Source organism: Eptatretus burgeri, chromosome 9 (assembly GCF_056783735.1).
Source record: "Eptatretus burgeri isolate ZD-2024b chromosome 9, Ebu_testis_v1, whole genome shotgun sequence".
NCBI lineage: Eukaryota > Metazoa > Chordata > Myxini > Myxiniformes > Myxinidae > Eptatretus > Eptatretus burgeri.
The window spans coordinates 99898358-99913276 of record NC_140969.1 but is presented as its reverse complement, the minus strand read 5'-3'; the positions used below and the strand labels follow the sequence as shown (position 1 = coordinate 99913276).

General features: G+C 43.2%; 1 protein-coding gene across 1 annotated transcript in view; it reads right to left on the bottom strand.

The window, feature by feature from the left end:
- Positions 1-14919, bottom strand: part of LOC147020739 (stimulated by retinoic acid gene 6 protein-like) — a 118974-nt gene that overhangs the window by 15003 nt on the left and 89052 nt on the right. Inside the window, exons 14-16 of the mRNA XM_085896329.1 lie at positions 13594-13711; positions 13092-13211; positions 4872-5035 (exon numbers count right to left, since the gene is read on the bottom strand). Of these exons, the coding sequence (XP_085752455.1) occupies positions 4872-5035; positions 13092-13211; positions 13594-13711 (402 nt within the window). The remainder of the gene's footprint in view (positions 1-4871; positions 5036-13091; positions 13212-13593; positions 13712-14919) is intronic.

The following is a 14919-nucleotide window of genomic DNA, read 5'->3' as shown; positions in this document are numbered from 1 at the left end:
TGCTGTTGGAGAAAAGGAATTTTTTATGTCAACTGTGATGATGGGTTCCATGGCCTTGCTGATATAATTGGAAGTAAGCGAATTGGTCTGTAGTTTTTCACCCTTTTTATGTAATGCTGTGATGTTGGCTGATTTCCAAGCAGATGGAAGTTGACCGAGCACAAATGACAGGGTGAAAAGGGCAGAGAGAGGAAGTGCAAGAGCAACAGAGCAGGTTTTTAGGACACGTGAACTGATGCCGTCCGGTGCAGTTTCAGAGACAGAGTCAGGGGTTGCCAGAAACTTTTCCACCTTATCAAGTGCAAAATACAGAGTCCAGGAACAGTTGGATACGATTGGGGAGAGTGGGTACAGAGAGGGAAGGGTTAGGGACACAAGGTTTTGAAGCAAACAGAATTGAGGCATTCGACCTTCTCACGAGCAGAGTCAGCTGTGGTGCCATTTGAAGAGAGGGAAGGGATGGAAGAGGAGTATATACGAGAGACTGACTTGACAAGGCACCACCAGGTTTTAGAGGAGGGAGACAAGTTTGAATGCTCATTCTTGAGATTGGATAGATGTTATTTTCTGGATTTCCTGAGAGTAGGCACATTTGTTGCAGACGTTGTGGAATGATCTGAGGTTGCCTTCAGTTGGATATGCCTTCAAGGAGGAGAATGCAATTTGTTTTAAAGCAACTGCCTCACCACAGGATTCATAGTACCAAGAGCAGGAGGATGGGTAAGATAACTGAAGTTAAGATGGAAAATGAATCTATGAACAAGCGAGAGCAGGTTTCTGTGGAAGAATTCCCAGGCTGAATCAATATCAGGGTTGGTGGATATACAGAAGACCAGTCCTGAAGTGTGATGGCTGTTTGCAGTCCCTGCCAGTTTACCTGAGTGAACTGCCAGACTCACAGGTGCTGAGGCTGTTCTCTGAGAATGGCCAGAGAGATGTTGATCTTCACAAGCACATGAGCAGGTCAGTCAATTGGGGCAGAGGAGGAGCAAAACATATTGGAGAGGAAGTTAGTCATCACCAAATCCAGAAGGGATTACTTGCATTGGGGAGAAATCAGAGTGGGAAAATTCACAGATCGAGTCAGTCCCATGGACTCACAGAAGTCCTTTGCAGAAATGACGTGGCTCGTGAGAGAGGTATCAACACCCAGTCAATTCGCATGGTGACAATTTAAATCACCACATATGAGGAAGAGAGAGTTAGAATGAGTGGTTAAAAGTTGGTTCTTCTCTTCAGAGAGAGATATATAGATAGATAGATAGATAGATAGATAGATAGATAGATAGATAGATATGTAAAAGGAGTCATCACTGTTTGGAGGACAGCACAACACAGACAAACATGAGGGGGAGCGGAGGGGAAGTCGCAACTGGATGTATTCCTGGTGGTTCGGAGGTGTAAGTTCAGTACAAGGGCAATCGGAAATTGAGTTGTTGATATAAAGTGCAACTCTGCCACCGGGGCGTGGTTCAGGTTGATGAAACTGAAGGAAACAGTAACAGGGAAGAGACAGGAGTCAGGGACATCCTGTGGGAGGATGGATTCTGCTAAACAGATGACGTCCAGTTTATTGATAGCAGCCTGGATTGAGAGGTCTGTCATATTGGAATGGAGGCCCCGGATGTTTGAGATCCACACCGTTAAGGAAAGATGAGAGGAGCTGCTGATAGGATGTAGGAATGGGGAAAGGAGCAAGGAGAACATGCAGGGTGAGGGGAAGCTGGGGAGAGGGCAAAGCCAGCAGAGGCAGGGGTGAAGCTGCGAGGGGGGCAGGATGAGGTGGAAGTTGAGAGGGGGCAGGGCAACGGGGGAGCAGATGGGGGAATGGTACTGACGAGGAAGGCTTTGACACCAAGAATGGACATGAATGGGGAATATTTGTTGTGTACACAGCCATGCAAAGTTGATGCCTCAGGGTCGCAGACTGGATAACATGCGACATACATCCTTGGTGGGTGGGAGTGAGTGTTTTTGGTTGAAGGCATGGGGAGAATTTTGGTTGTACGTGAAACAGGAGGCTGGGTGAACTAAACGTTTCGGAGTGAGGAGGTTTTGAAAAATAAGCCTTGTAAAATAGGAGAAGAAGGAGAAGGAGGAGAAGGAGAAGAAGGAGGAGGATAAGAATAAGAAGAAGGAGGAGGAGGAGGCTAAGAAGAAGAAGAAGGAGGAGGAGGAGGATAAGAAGAAGAAGGTGGAGGAGGATAAGAAGGAGGAGGAGGAGAACGAGAAGAAGAAGGAGGAGGAGAAGGATGAGAAGAAGAAGGACAAGAAGAAGAAGGAGAGGAAGGAGAAGAAGAAGAAGAAGAAGAAGAAGAAGAAGAAGAAGAAGAAGAAGGAGAAGAAGGAGAAGGAGAAGTAGTTCCTGATGGAGTAAAAAGCAGAGCAAGGCATTTAATGTTTTTTTTTTTAATGTTGTGAAGAAGTTTTAAGGAAGAGAAACGTTTTATGCAGGTTGGGGATATTGCTTCGAAGGGATAGGAAAATGAGTAAGTGAGCACTGAGATTGGAGTTTGGATTTTTCTTTCCGATGTTGTTGGGTTTTTTTTCCGAGTGAAGAGGGAGAGCTATTTTGTTTGAATTTTTTGAGGAAGTAGGGGAAATGTATTGAGCTGAGGGATCAGAACCAACAATAACTGGGATAAAAGGAGCAAAAACGAGGCAAAAAATGGAGGGGAAGCACACCCGACTATCCCCAGATAGGCCCGACTTAACTCGGGAGACAAATTAAATGACTCAACACAGCAGGACACGGTTTGGGACAGAAAAATTGACGAAAAACAAAGAGCAAAAGAGAAATAAAAACGAAACAGTAAAATACAACGTAAATGGTCGGGGGAATTTAACTTAGAACAGCTGGTAGAAGAGAGTGCCGATCGGTCTTCCACGTGTGCCAATCCCCGAAATGAAAATGTATCGCGTATAGTGTATCGTGGTATTATCTTAATTTCAATAGTTGCTAAAATATACAATTCAGTGATTTTGAAGATAATCTCTCCTGCTCTTGATCAACCCTTGAGGCCAAACCAAAATGGATTTCAGGTCGTAAAGACGACAGTTGGACCCATTCTTGTCTTGCGAGGACTCGTATAAAGAATTAATTCCCACAATCTTCCTGCAATAATGACATTCATTGACTTTCGAAAAGCCTTCAACTCCATCCATCGTGGCAAGATAATGAAGATCGTATCAGCATAAGGAATCCCTGATCAACTTGTGAAGGTGATTTGGAATATGCATTGGGATACATATGCCAAGATACTTTCACCCTTTGGAGAAATGCAACTATTAGAAATTCTCGTCGGAGTACTAGAGAGAGATATCCTTGCCTTGCCCCTTACATGTTTGTCATAGTGCTTGATTACCCACTCAGAAACGCTGTCAAAGGAAAGGAGAAAGAATGGGGGTTGGAACTCGAATGAAGAAAAAGTAGAAGAATGTAAATGTAATTCTAATGCACTGTGTGCTGGCATCAGTTCCCACTAGTTGAGTAATGGTCTTGGATCGAGAACTCGAAAAGCCGTTTGAGCATTGAGCTTACCCATTTCCTTTGTAATCCTTAAACCGATACAGGCCTTTGACAAAAGCCGTCAATGCTCTCCGTTCCTTTTGTTGCTGATACACGACAAAGAGTCAAAATGGATGTTCTTGCTGATCCCGACTTTACCGATGGCATAGCCTTATTGTCAGTAGAAATTGAGCAAATGCAAGAACTTCTCAAGGGAGTTGAAAGAAGAGCAGGTCATGTAGAGCTAACAATTAATGCCATTAAAACTAAAGTGATGGCATTCAACCAGTCGAGAGAGGTCTCAAACACGTCAAACTATGGAATAAAATCTGAGACGGTTAATAACTTAAAGTATCTTGGTTCCGAGGTTAACACAAACTGCTCAGGATATCAAACAAAAGGAAATCTGCCTCATGGAGAGTTTGCAACAAACCTTAAATAATATGGAAGCTGACACTCTCTCCACACATCAAGGAACGACTGTTCATGGCAACAGTTTGGTCCGTCCTTGTTTATGCAAGTGAAGCATGGGCCCTCAATGCGAGCCACGATAAGGGACTTCAAGGATGCTATACAGTACTCGACTTCTTCGTTCAGCTTTGAATGTCCATTGTTCTGAACATAGGACAAATAAAGAGCTCTGTGGTTCTCTTCTGAGGTTGTCAGTTAAAATTTGAAGAATACATCTCAGGATTGCTGGCCACCACTACTGCCACAAAAACAGAACTGGTTTCCAATCTTATACTCTGGATATCGTATTATGTTTTTGAGATATCGTACTATACATTGCTTTTGGCCCAATCTCTCAATGATGAAGAATCACTTTAAAAAAAAACAAAATTCTCATATCCGAATCTAGATCTTCACCAAAATCGAATAATTTTGTCCTTGTCACACACCCAATCTGTCCACCAAGTTTCATCCGAATCCGTCTACAACTTTTTGAGATATATCGCTCATAGACAGACAGACAGACAGACAGACAGACAGACAAACAGGGGTCGAAACAACCTCCATCCACCACCTGTGGCGGAGGTAATAAAATATGTCATAGGCATCATAGAAGTGGGGAAATTAACCCGTCAGTAAGGACTAACTCTTTGCCAGTTATCTTAATGAGAGGTGTTCTTCCGAATAGGTCCAGCTCGTTTAAGTTATAATCTTCCTGTAAATCAAGCTAGGACTCATCTCAAATACTGCACAGTCTTGTTAACTAACTTTATTATCGATCATAATCCCGAGAGTGACATGCAGTATTAGGGAATACTATAGATTACTGCATTTTATAAAAATGTAACAGTCATTAGAACCTGGGTATTAAGATCAATTTGAATTCAATAAAGAAGCACAAAATTTAACGTACCAATGTCAACAACTTCGTATCCACGTGGGAGAATTGTGCGGTCAATGCGAGCAATCAGCCACACTCCAATAATGAAACTGGCCACAAGGCGGAAAAGGCATGTGGACAGGCCCAGCACAACGTTATAGAAGAAGAAGAAGTAGCTGAAGTTCTGATATGCTCGTCTGGAAGGAGAGGAATGAAAATAAAGCAAAGAGTGACTTGGGAGGAGAAGACATTACTGACATCCCAGAGTTTGTCGTCCATGAGCTGACACCAGAAGTTTCACATTTTGTTACCATCTTGAGCGACAAAACATAATATTTTTCTCATCACATGACATCTATAGGTGACAAAAACTATGTTTGCCATGTCAGAGTAGTAGCTTATAGTGACCAAAATAAATAAATAATTGGGTAAAACCAAGATGGTTTCCAAAAAGTTGTGAAATCAAAAGAGTCGATGATTATTGATTAAAGCATTTTGTTTGAAATTTGGAACAATTGTTGAGCCGATGTAGTGAAACATCTCCAGTGTTCTGTTTACATCACATGACCCAGTCCAAGATGGTGGCCCAAAAACAAATCACAGTTTTAACCATTTTTTGCACATTGTTTAGGGGGGGGGGTTTGTATACATAGTCGAGGCTCATGGAAGAGCGAGTACACTGAATGGATCAGAACATAACAGACAAAAACAGGACCTAATCAATACACGTGTGCATGGGGTGGACAAGATGGATACAGAAGCAAATTCCAAGGAGGGAAAACTGGAAAATTGGAAGGAGGAGGGATTTGGGTGGGGTTAACAAGGGTCGAAAATATCATGGTTTTAGATGATATGAGATGGTGGTGAACAGCTGTCTTGAAGACATGGAGGAAAGAATGAGAATGTGCCAGTTGATTCCACAGATGGGGGAGGGGTGGGGGAAGAGAGGAACAAATGAGTGTAGGTGAGCAGTGATCCTGGATTTAGGTGGCTTCAACAGAAGGGGGTTGATGGTGGACTGTGTGTGCCCGACAGAAACTTGTGGGGGAGAAAGCATGGAAAGAGGAGAGGTCGCAAAACCAGAAAGGAGGCAGTCAAAGACAGAGAAACCACTGACCTGTCTGCGATGGCGAAGTGATTGGCCCATCGACTCAGCTTCATCCTGGGAGATTCCATGAATCTTAAAGGCCTTGGTTTCCATGGCATCAAGTTGAGCAAGATATGAGGCAGGGGAGCCAGCCCAGATGAGACAGCAGTACTCCATCAAGCTGCGAATGAAGGCCTTGTAGGTGGATAGGAGTTCAGGTGTGCCAATGAAGGACTTTGTACGATGGAGGATGCCCAGTCAGCAGCTGGCTTTGGAGAGCAACTTTGAAACGTGGTTTGCCCAAGAAAGATCATGGCTGGTAGTGAGACCCAGGAGTTTGAATGACTGAACTTCCTAAAGAGGATTGTTAAGAAAGTAGACAGGAGGGTTTGCCAGATGGTCCTTTTGGAGAAGATAGTGTTAGTATGACATTTGTCAGGATTGAAAGGCATATTCCAAGTGTTTAACCAACTTGTCATTTTTTTTTTCAAGGTCTCAAGAGAGGGAAGAGGCTGCAGCCTGCCTGTTGTCTGAAGGATGAAGAATGTCATGGCAGAAGGTGGAGTCATCAGCAAATTGATAAAGAGGATTTTCCAGAGTCAGGGAGATCATTGATGAAGATCAGGAATAGGACTGGGCCTAAAACACTGCCTTGAGGCACTACAGCCTTGACAGGGAGAAGAGATGAAAGGATTCCGTTGAGAGACGCATGTTGGCTCCGAGAGTGGAGGAAGTCAGTAAGCTACGTGTGGAGTTGGCCTTGGATGTCATAGGCAGAGAGTTTGGAGAGTAAGGCAAGATGCCAGACTGTATCAAATGCATGAAATATGTCCAGAGTTACGGCTCTGATCTATTGTCCGACACTGAATGTCTCCATCCATTGTTGGGAGAGTCGAAGCAGCATGTCCAAGGAAGAGTGACCTGATCTAAAATCAAATAAGTGATCTCAAATGAGGTTCTTGAAGAAGAGGAAGGATTTCATATCAAATGTGATGATGGATTCCATGATCTTGCTGATGATTGGAAGGAGTTTATAGGTCTGTAGTTGATCATTTTTTGCACCTTTTTTTATAAGAACAGCATTGCCATGTATTCAAGTCAGCTGGTGCAATCCAGATCAGTGGCCAAAGGATGATAAGTTGTAGCTTCTTTATTAAGCTCGAGTCACATAACACAGCAGCCCGCAGATGTGTAACATAACATTTAGTAATGAAATCTGCATGTCTGCCATGATTTGTGTCACAGCTCCCCCAAAAGCCATGGAGCCAGTAAAAAAATAAATCATAAGACAAAAACAAAAATGACATTTGTCTCCCATTGCGAGTTGTATTGCGAGACTATTACAAAACATTAAACTAGAACAGCACTCGGTAGAGTGCAGACCTCTGCCAGGCTGAGCAGTTTACGTTTGGTATTCCACCGATATGCCGGATCTGCTGACCTGAATCAGAATCTAATCGGCTTCTTCTTGTGATCTAACCAACTCATCGACCAAGTTTGTCATAATCCGTCCACATCATTTTGAGATATCGTGTTATATCATTTTTGGCCGAATCACTCAATGGTGAAGAATCACTTTAAAAATTCTCGTAACTGGATTCGGTTTTGGATCTTCACCAAAATCTAATCATTTGATACTTGTCACACACCCAACCTGTTCACCAAGGTTCGTCCATGTCCGTCCTCAACCTTTTGAGATATCCTGGTCACAGATAAACAAACAACCAAACAGGGGTGAAAACATAACCACCCTCCACCTTTGGTGGTGGAGATAATTTTTTATTTGGAATTCTGGGGGAGGAGTGAGTTGATACAGAATGTGACAATCTGTAAAGTACATTTAATTTCACAACCCCGTAAATGAGCAGGTAGAGATACTCTCGTTCCTGTAGGCTTTTACTAAACGAGTATGAATGTTCTTGTGATCAAATCATTTGTGTGAGCAAACCCTCAGCAATCCGGGTTCCTGCACATCAACTGCATTCCTAATCACGGTCACCGTCAATGTCTTCCTCATCAGATGTATCATCGTTGTGGACCTTTCCAAAGACGTCAGACATACAGTGGTGGAGAAGCACCGTTCAGGAGAGGGTTAAAAGAAGATTTTAAAGTCACTCATTGTCCCTTTGAGTATGGAAAAATTCATCATTAAGAAGTGGAAGACGTATGCCACCCAGACTCTACCCAAATCAGGTTGCACATCCAAACTCAGTGGCTGGGCAAGCAGGAAACTGGTTCGGGATGTCACTCTAAATCCAACAAGGACTTTGAAAGATCTGCAAGACTCTATGTCTGAGATTAGGATCAGTGTTCATCAATCAACAATATCCCATTCCCTTCACAAAACTGGCCTCTCACATGGAATTTGCAAAAAAGCATCTTAATGTTACCGCAGACATGTGGAGAAAAGTTTTGTGGTCAAACGAGACAAAAATTGAACTTGTTGGTCCAAATTCAAAGTGTTATGTCTGGCGCAAACCTAACACTCTACATCACCCAGACAACACCATCCCTACTGTCAAGCATGGTGGTGACAGCATCATGTGATGGGGCTATTTTTCATCAGCAGGGACTGGCAAGCTTGTCAGGATAGAAGGGACAATGGACGGTGCAAAGTACAGGAGAATCATTGATGAAAACCTGGTTGAGTCAGCCATGAATCTGAAACTGGGTTGGAGATTCACATTTCAGGAGGGCAATGATCTGAAGTACAAAGCGAAAGTCACACTGGAGTGGCTGAAAAAGGCGAAAATAAATGTTCTTGAGTGGCCCAGTCAAAGTCCTGACTTGAACCCAATTGAATATGTATGGCGACGCTTGAAGATTGCAGTCCATCAATAAACTTAGCAGAACGAGAGTAATTTTCACATGAAGAATGGGCAAAGATTTCACCATCGCTCTGTGCAAAGCTGGTAGAGATCTACCCAAAAAGACTCGTAGCAGACATTGCTGAAAAAGGTTCTGACACCAAGTACTGACTTAAGGGGCTGAATAGTTTTACAACCAGTGAATTTTGATTTGTACATATTTTTTGCAGGTATTCCTGACATGTGACCTCCTTCAGCTATGACAGTTCATTTGGGAAATTGTTTCTACGTAATTCTTAATTGATCTAAATGTGGCATTATCGGTTGGGAGTGAATACTGTTGCAGACCACTGTAGCTTGCAGCTCTTCGTACTGCAAACTCCCGAGGCCGTGTGGATTGGTGCAAGGGCCGAAGGTTCGTAGACGGGCGCGTTCGACCCAAACATTCGACCATCGCTGCCAACAAGTGGACTGTGAACCTTGCAAGATGGCAGGCTTGATTATTTATTTAATGGAGTCTGCAATCGGAAAGCCATGCCGTCATTAACAACATCCAGGCAGACTTCACAGCGGGAGACACCGTATCTGGTTTTGTTGTTTCTAAACACCGATGGGAAGATCATATGTGGGGCTTGTCAATGCACAGGGTAAGTTTAACATGATGATGTTTAATATTAATCATGTTTGGGAGGAGGGTCTCTGAGACCAGTCGGCATGAGCCACAGTGTGTGTGTGTGTGTGTGTGTGTGTGTGTGTGTGTGTGTGTGTGTGTGTGTGTGTGTGTGTGTGTGTGTGTGTGTGTGTGTGTGTGTGTGTGTGTGTGTGTGTGTGTGTGTGTGTGTGTGTGTGTGTGTGTGTGTGTGTGTGTGTGTGTGATATATCCCCTGCCGACAATCACTTGTACTAACTAACAGGAAATGGTACGAATCTGACACCTCTCATCCATGGATATTTCTCATATTTCCTACATTTCTGAGAGTCCAATTTACATTGAGGAACAGAACAATTATGGTTAACCATTTCGAAATTTCCACTCTTTCGTCTAAATTCTGAAAATCATGTTTAAAAGACAATTTGAACCTCACATTTTGCTCTCATGACAGCAGGTTAAATTACCCACAAGCAGAACCGAGTCAGTCGAAACACAGGCACAGCATATGCATAAAAGGCCTCGTTAGCATTCATATGTCATTTCAAAAGTCATGTGTTCTCCATGTATTTTGCGACAATTGTGCTACTTGGTGTGTTTGAACTTTCCCAACACCTCATGAGGCCATATACTCGTACGTGACAGGTTTGTATGTTAGCTATGTCATTCACCCTTTGAACCTTGAGCTCCTTGGACTTTCGGCTCCCCCACCCTGGAATCCCTGGAGAAAAATCTGGCCGCTTGGGTATATTGAGGTTTGAATAGCGGCCGGTAAAACAGCGGCTAGTGTTCAAAGGGTTAAGACTATACTCATAGGGTTATATTGTTAAGTTAAAGGTTATATAGTTAAGTTAAGACTATATAAGACTTAAGATTTGCTGAAAACAAATCTGCCCGGATCTGTGATAGTGCGCTCCAACAGCTCCTAACTCACGAGATGTAATGGCCAATATTTTTGCTTTCCTGCTTCAGCCTTGCCAGTTGTTTAACCTTCTCATTTGAACGATGTTCACAGGCCTGGATAAGAAGCTACCTGGAGTTTGAATGTTGAATTTGCTGTTGTTCTCACAAAATATGCACATTATCATACAACCGAGAACGACCCTGCTAATTAATCTTGATCAAGATCTCTGATCCAGATTGGACAAATCATCAGAGCTACTTACATCTTGAACACGGGCTAGTACCTTTTTGTGTGTGACAAAAATATTAGGAACACTGTCAGATGACGACCATTGAGGGATAGGTTCAAAGACGCGTATCATTGCCGCCTTGAGGAGTGTGGCTCACGACGACTGGTCTCGTAGACTGACAAGTTTTGTCGTGATCGTTTTGCAAGAACATATGAAGCATGTCTGACTTTCATCTGAGAGCGTCCAAGCTTTCTTTGACAGAACTACTCCTTCTTCAGCTTCCATTGGTGCCATCTATTGAAACAGATGGGAGTGTTTGAGCATATTTTCGTTCAAATGTTGAGAAGTTTAGTTAATATCAAACCGAGAGTGTTTACAAATTAATATGAAATCGGTCAACTGACTGAAACTGAAAGCATTGGCGATCTTCATCTTGCTTACCTGAATAATCCGATGGCATTTTTCCTATGAGTAATCATAAAGTACAAGCAGTAATTTGTTTAACCCACTTATGCCACCAATTTTGAAGGCAACATTTGACCGAGATGGAAAATAACAATCAACGCTAATGCTCCATTAATTGAAATGTACCAATATGGATAATTTCAAAAGTATCTGTTAAAAAAACATTGTGGCCTTTAGGTCGATTACAAACAGCATGTTTCTCAATTATAGCACTGACTGGTATTGATGGATTTATTAAATCTGGTGTTGGTGTCTGGTATTGGTGTGATGCAGGCATGATGGACCGAATGGCCTCCTCCTGTGCAAAAATTTCCTTGTAAAAAAGCTTTGACCCCATATTCATTTTACATTTGGACGGGGGGGGGCTGGGGAGGGGGTGCATGCAATGGCACATTTATTATCTTCACCAAATCTGGCTGAAAGATGTACAGTAGACGAATAATGCCTCATTCACACCGTTAAGTCGTCAATTGCAAGTGGTGTAGCTGTTCGACGTGTTCTGAGTGGTGAGCATAACCGTGTGTAGGCATGGTGAGCCGTTGCAGGTTAGTTCTAATGGGTTTCTTTGAAGTACTGGCTTGCTTTTTGCAATCCTGCCTAAAGAGTTCCATTCTACTCTGCATCTACTCAAGCATCAACAACTCTACAATCTTGAAAGAGCATCAAGCCAGGGCTTATGCTGCACCCACATCACCCCCTCCCCCTCCCCACCTCCTTCCAATTTCAAATTTTTTACCTTCCTGAGAGTTTCCTTCTGTATCCATCCTGTCCACCCCACGTGTCCTTTCCTGCCCCCCATCCCTCCCCACACCCATTGTTTGTCGAAGTCTCTATTTTGCCCTATAACCACTGTTCGTGTGTCAGTCTCTATAGCTCTCTTGTTAATTTTGGTCTGTTCAGTGTTCTTTCAGGCCTGGTGTTGGCTGAGTGGTTCGGGTGTCTGGCTTGGGACCTTGGGGTCCTGAGTTTGAGCCCTGTTCCGTTGAATTAACGCTAGGTGGGGTTGACTCAGCCTGTCATCCTTCTGAGGTCGGCAAACTGAGTACTAGCTTGCTGAAATGATTGAGCCATTTGAGTATCCTGCATCAGAGTGGCGACCTGTCCAGGATTGTGCCCAATAGCTCAGGAGACTGCTTTGGCAGCACCGATGCTCTGTACAGAGTATGGTCCCAATGGAATGGAATTGACTCTGTGTACCAAAAATAATCTGCTATTTTGTCTTCCTTGGTGTTTTAGAAAGACGGAAAGGTGATGTTATTTTGCCAACTAGCTATTCCACCAGCTGAAATGAGATGAGAACATCCTACAGGATCACTTCCCAAGTTGCAGACGGTGGAACTTCCTTGCGGAAAGTGGGATTTATGGAAGGATAAGGGGGCACTTAAAATGTTCCAGCCCATAAACAGTTTGTGGTGTGAATGTGCCATAAAATTACACCATGGAAAAAATGTTCATCATCATCATCATCATCATCATTATCATCATCATCATGTACCATGCCCGATGCAGAGCGTTGGTGCTCCTGAAGCTGTTACTAGGCTGCAATCCTGGTCGGGTTGCAACTCCGACTCAGACGACAGGGCAGGGCAGGATTTTTTTTTAATTTGGTCAGGGTGCCAGCAATAGGACGTCTAACTTACATGTCATGTAAGGACCTGAAAGTCCATGTAGTGTCTGTCCATCTTGTATACCCTGTGTACCCCGCCCCATCCCTCTCCCTTCCACACATCTCCTAATGTCTGTTCCCCACTGTTTTGTCCTTCCCTCTTATCTCCTGCCCCCCTCATTGCACGTTCTGTATGTTAGCTCTCATACGAGTCTCGACATCGTTTTCAAAAAAATATAAAAACTCATGCTGGCAGACAGGACACCCACACGCCCTGCCTTTTGATGAATCACTCTGCCTGTGAAACACCGGGTTGACAGTTTATAGCTGGGTCAAGATTCAAACCTAGGTTACACCGCTTAGAGGAGAGTGTGTGTACCTCTCGGTTATCCTGCCAGGTCAGGATTCAAACCCATGTTACATAACTTAGAGGAGAGTGTGTGTACCTCTCGGCCATCCTACCATTCAAACTAAAGGGTTCATAAAGAAAAAGGAATCCATCATACCTATTGTTCAAAGCAAGTGGTTTATCTGTGTCTGAAGGGTTCATTTTGTCTTGCAGAAAGAAAATCCCACAAATGAAGACTTGAGTCAGAAGCACAGATATCATGAAGAAGGTACCAAGTCTGTTGAAGAAATACCACCAGCAGATACAGAAGCATCAACAGCCATCATTAGCCTTTCCAATCTGACTTCTGCTAATCAACAATCCATCAATAATTTCGTAATTCAATTATTAAAATATTCTTATATAATTATATAACTAGGATATTCCTTGATGGTTCGGAAAACACATTGTGACCTCTCCTGAGATATACGAATCGCATCAACCTTCATTTTCACTTTCACAAAATGCATGTTAAGTTCCAGCTTCACGATTGGTGAACGCAAATAAAACAAAGCTTTTCTCCATAACATTCACAAAAAGTGCACTTTGCTCAGCCAATTAGTGGAGACAAAAGGTTACCGATTACATCTGTAGAATGTTCAAATGGAATTGATACTCACAATAGCAGACCCATGGTTTTTAAGGCAAGGATACTGTTGCTACTCATGATTGGCAGCACAATTCCATATGCAATGATCATGGCCAAGAGGAAATAGGTGAAGTGCAATATAATATAACCTGCAGAAAGCAATATGAAATGAATCTGGATGTGCCTAACACGTATGTACTTTAATTAAATAAGCACATCATATAAATTATAAAACGATGTAGCGTGAACAACAAGATTAGTGGTGGGTTGCCCTTGATCTGCTGACCATTGGCGGCCACAATGCATCTACCTGGTTTTACAGTTTACACTTTGTATGGTCACTTTAAATGGCTTACACAACATAAGTTCACCCAGAAGTTGCATTAATTAAATATTGTGACGTTTGTGTGGAGTGGGTGGAGGCGGAGGCTGTGAGTTGTTTGAATCGAGTTATAGATCCCCGTTTGTATTTCCATTGCATATAGGACTTCTTGAACCTTGTATTAAGTGGTTGTGGATAGGGATAAGTCATCCTGATTGTTTGTGTACCATGTGAAGACGGTGTTTTGACTTTTTGTCGCTAGAGAGGTTAAGGATGTCCTGTCACACGTCTCTCGTGTCGAACCGGGAAAAGCTGGATGAGGAAGGGTGAGATGGTGTGTTTCCCTCCCACCACAATGGGAGGGGGCTCCACCACTCACAGATGTCCATCAAAGTGGGGCAGGCAGGCTTTGGAACATTCCCGGTTTGGTTTGGGAACTTCGGAACATTCTCCAGCCAGTGATTGGCTAGCTTCTGGGAAGGAGGCGGAGATGGCTTTGGGGGAGAAGGGGCCGACCGTTGGTCAAAGGTGGATGGTCAGAGGGAGAAGGGAACTACGGCCATAAAACAGTGTTGCACCGTCGCTTGTTATTTCTGGCCACGAATTCTCTGGACACTGTCCACAATGGAATGTCATCTTGCTGTTGTGTTTGCTGGACATTCTGCTTTCACTAGTCCCTTGTTGCTTTCCCTTCCCAGCCCTGCAGCCAACAGCCTACTGCTTCTCCACCCCCTGCCATTTCCCTCAATTGCCCAGTTTGGTGTGAATGCCGCTTATCTGTGTGGTTTCTCAAAGGGTTGTTCTTTCTCTGAACTGTACTGTTAAGTGCCTTGTTTACTTATTGTATTTCATCCAGGATTCCCCTTATTGTTCTTTAGTGCTTTTATTAAATGGTATATGTATTTCCTCAGCCCTGCTTATGTGTCTGTCTGCCATCTTTCCTGCGCAAACCGTTTCGGTTCAATTGATAACACCTGGAGGAATTAAATTGGGTAAATAACGTTCACTAATAACCAACATGGTTTCAACCTCATT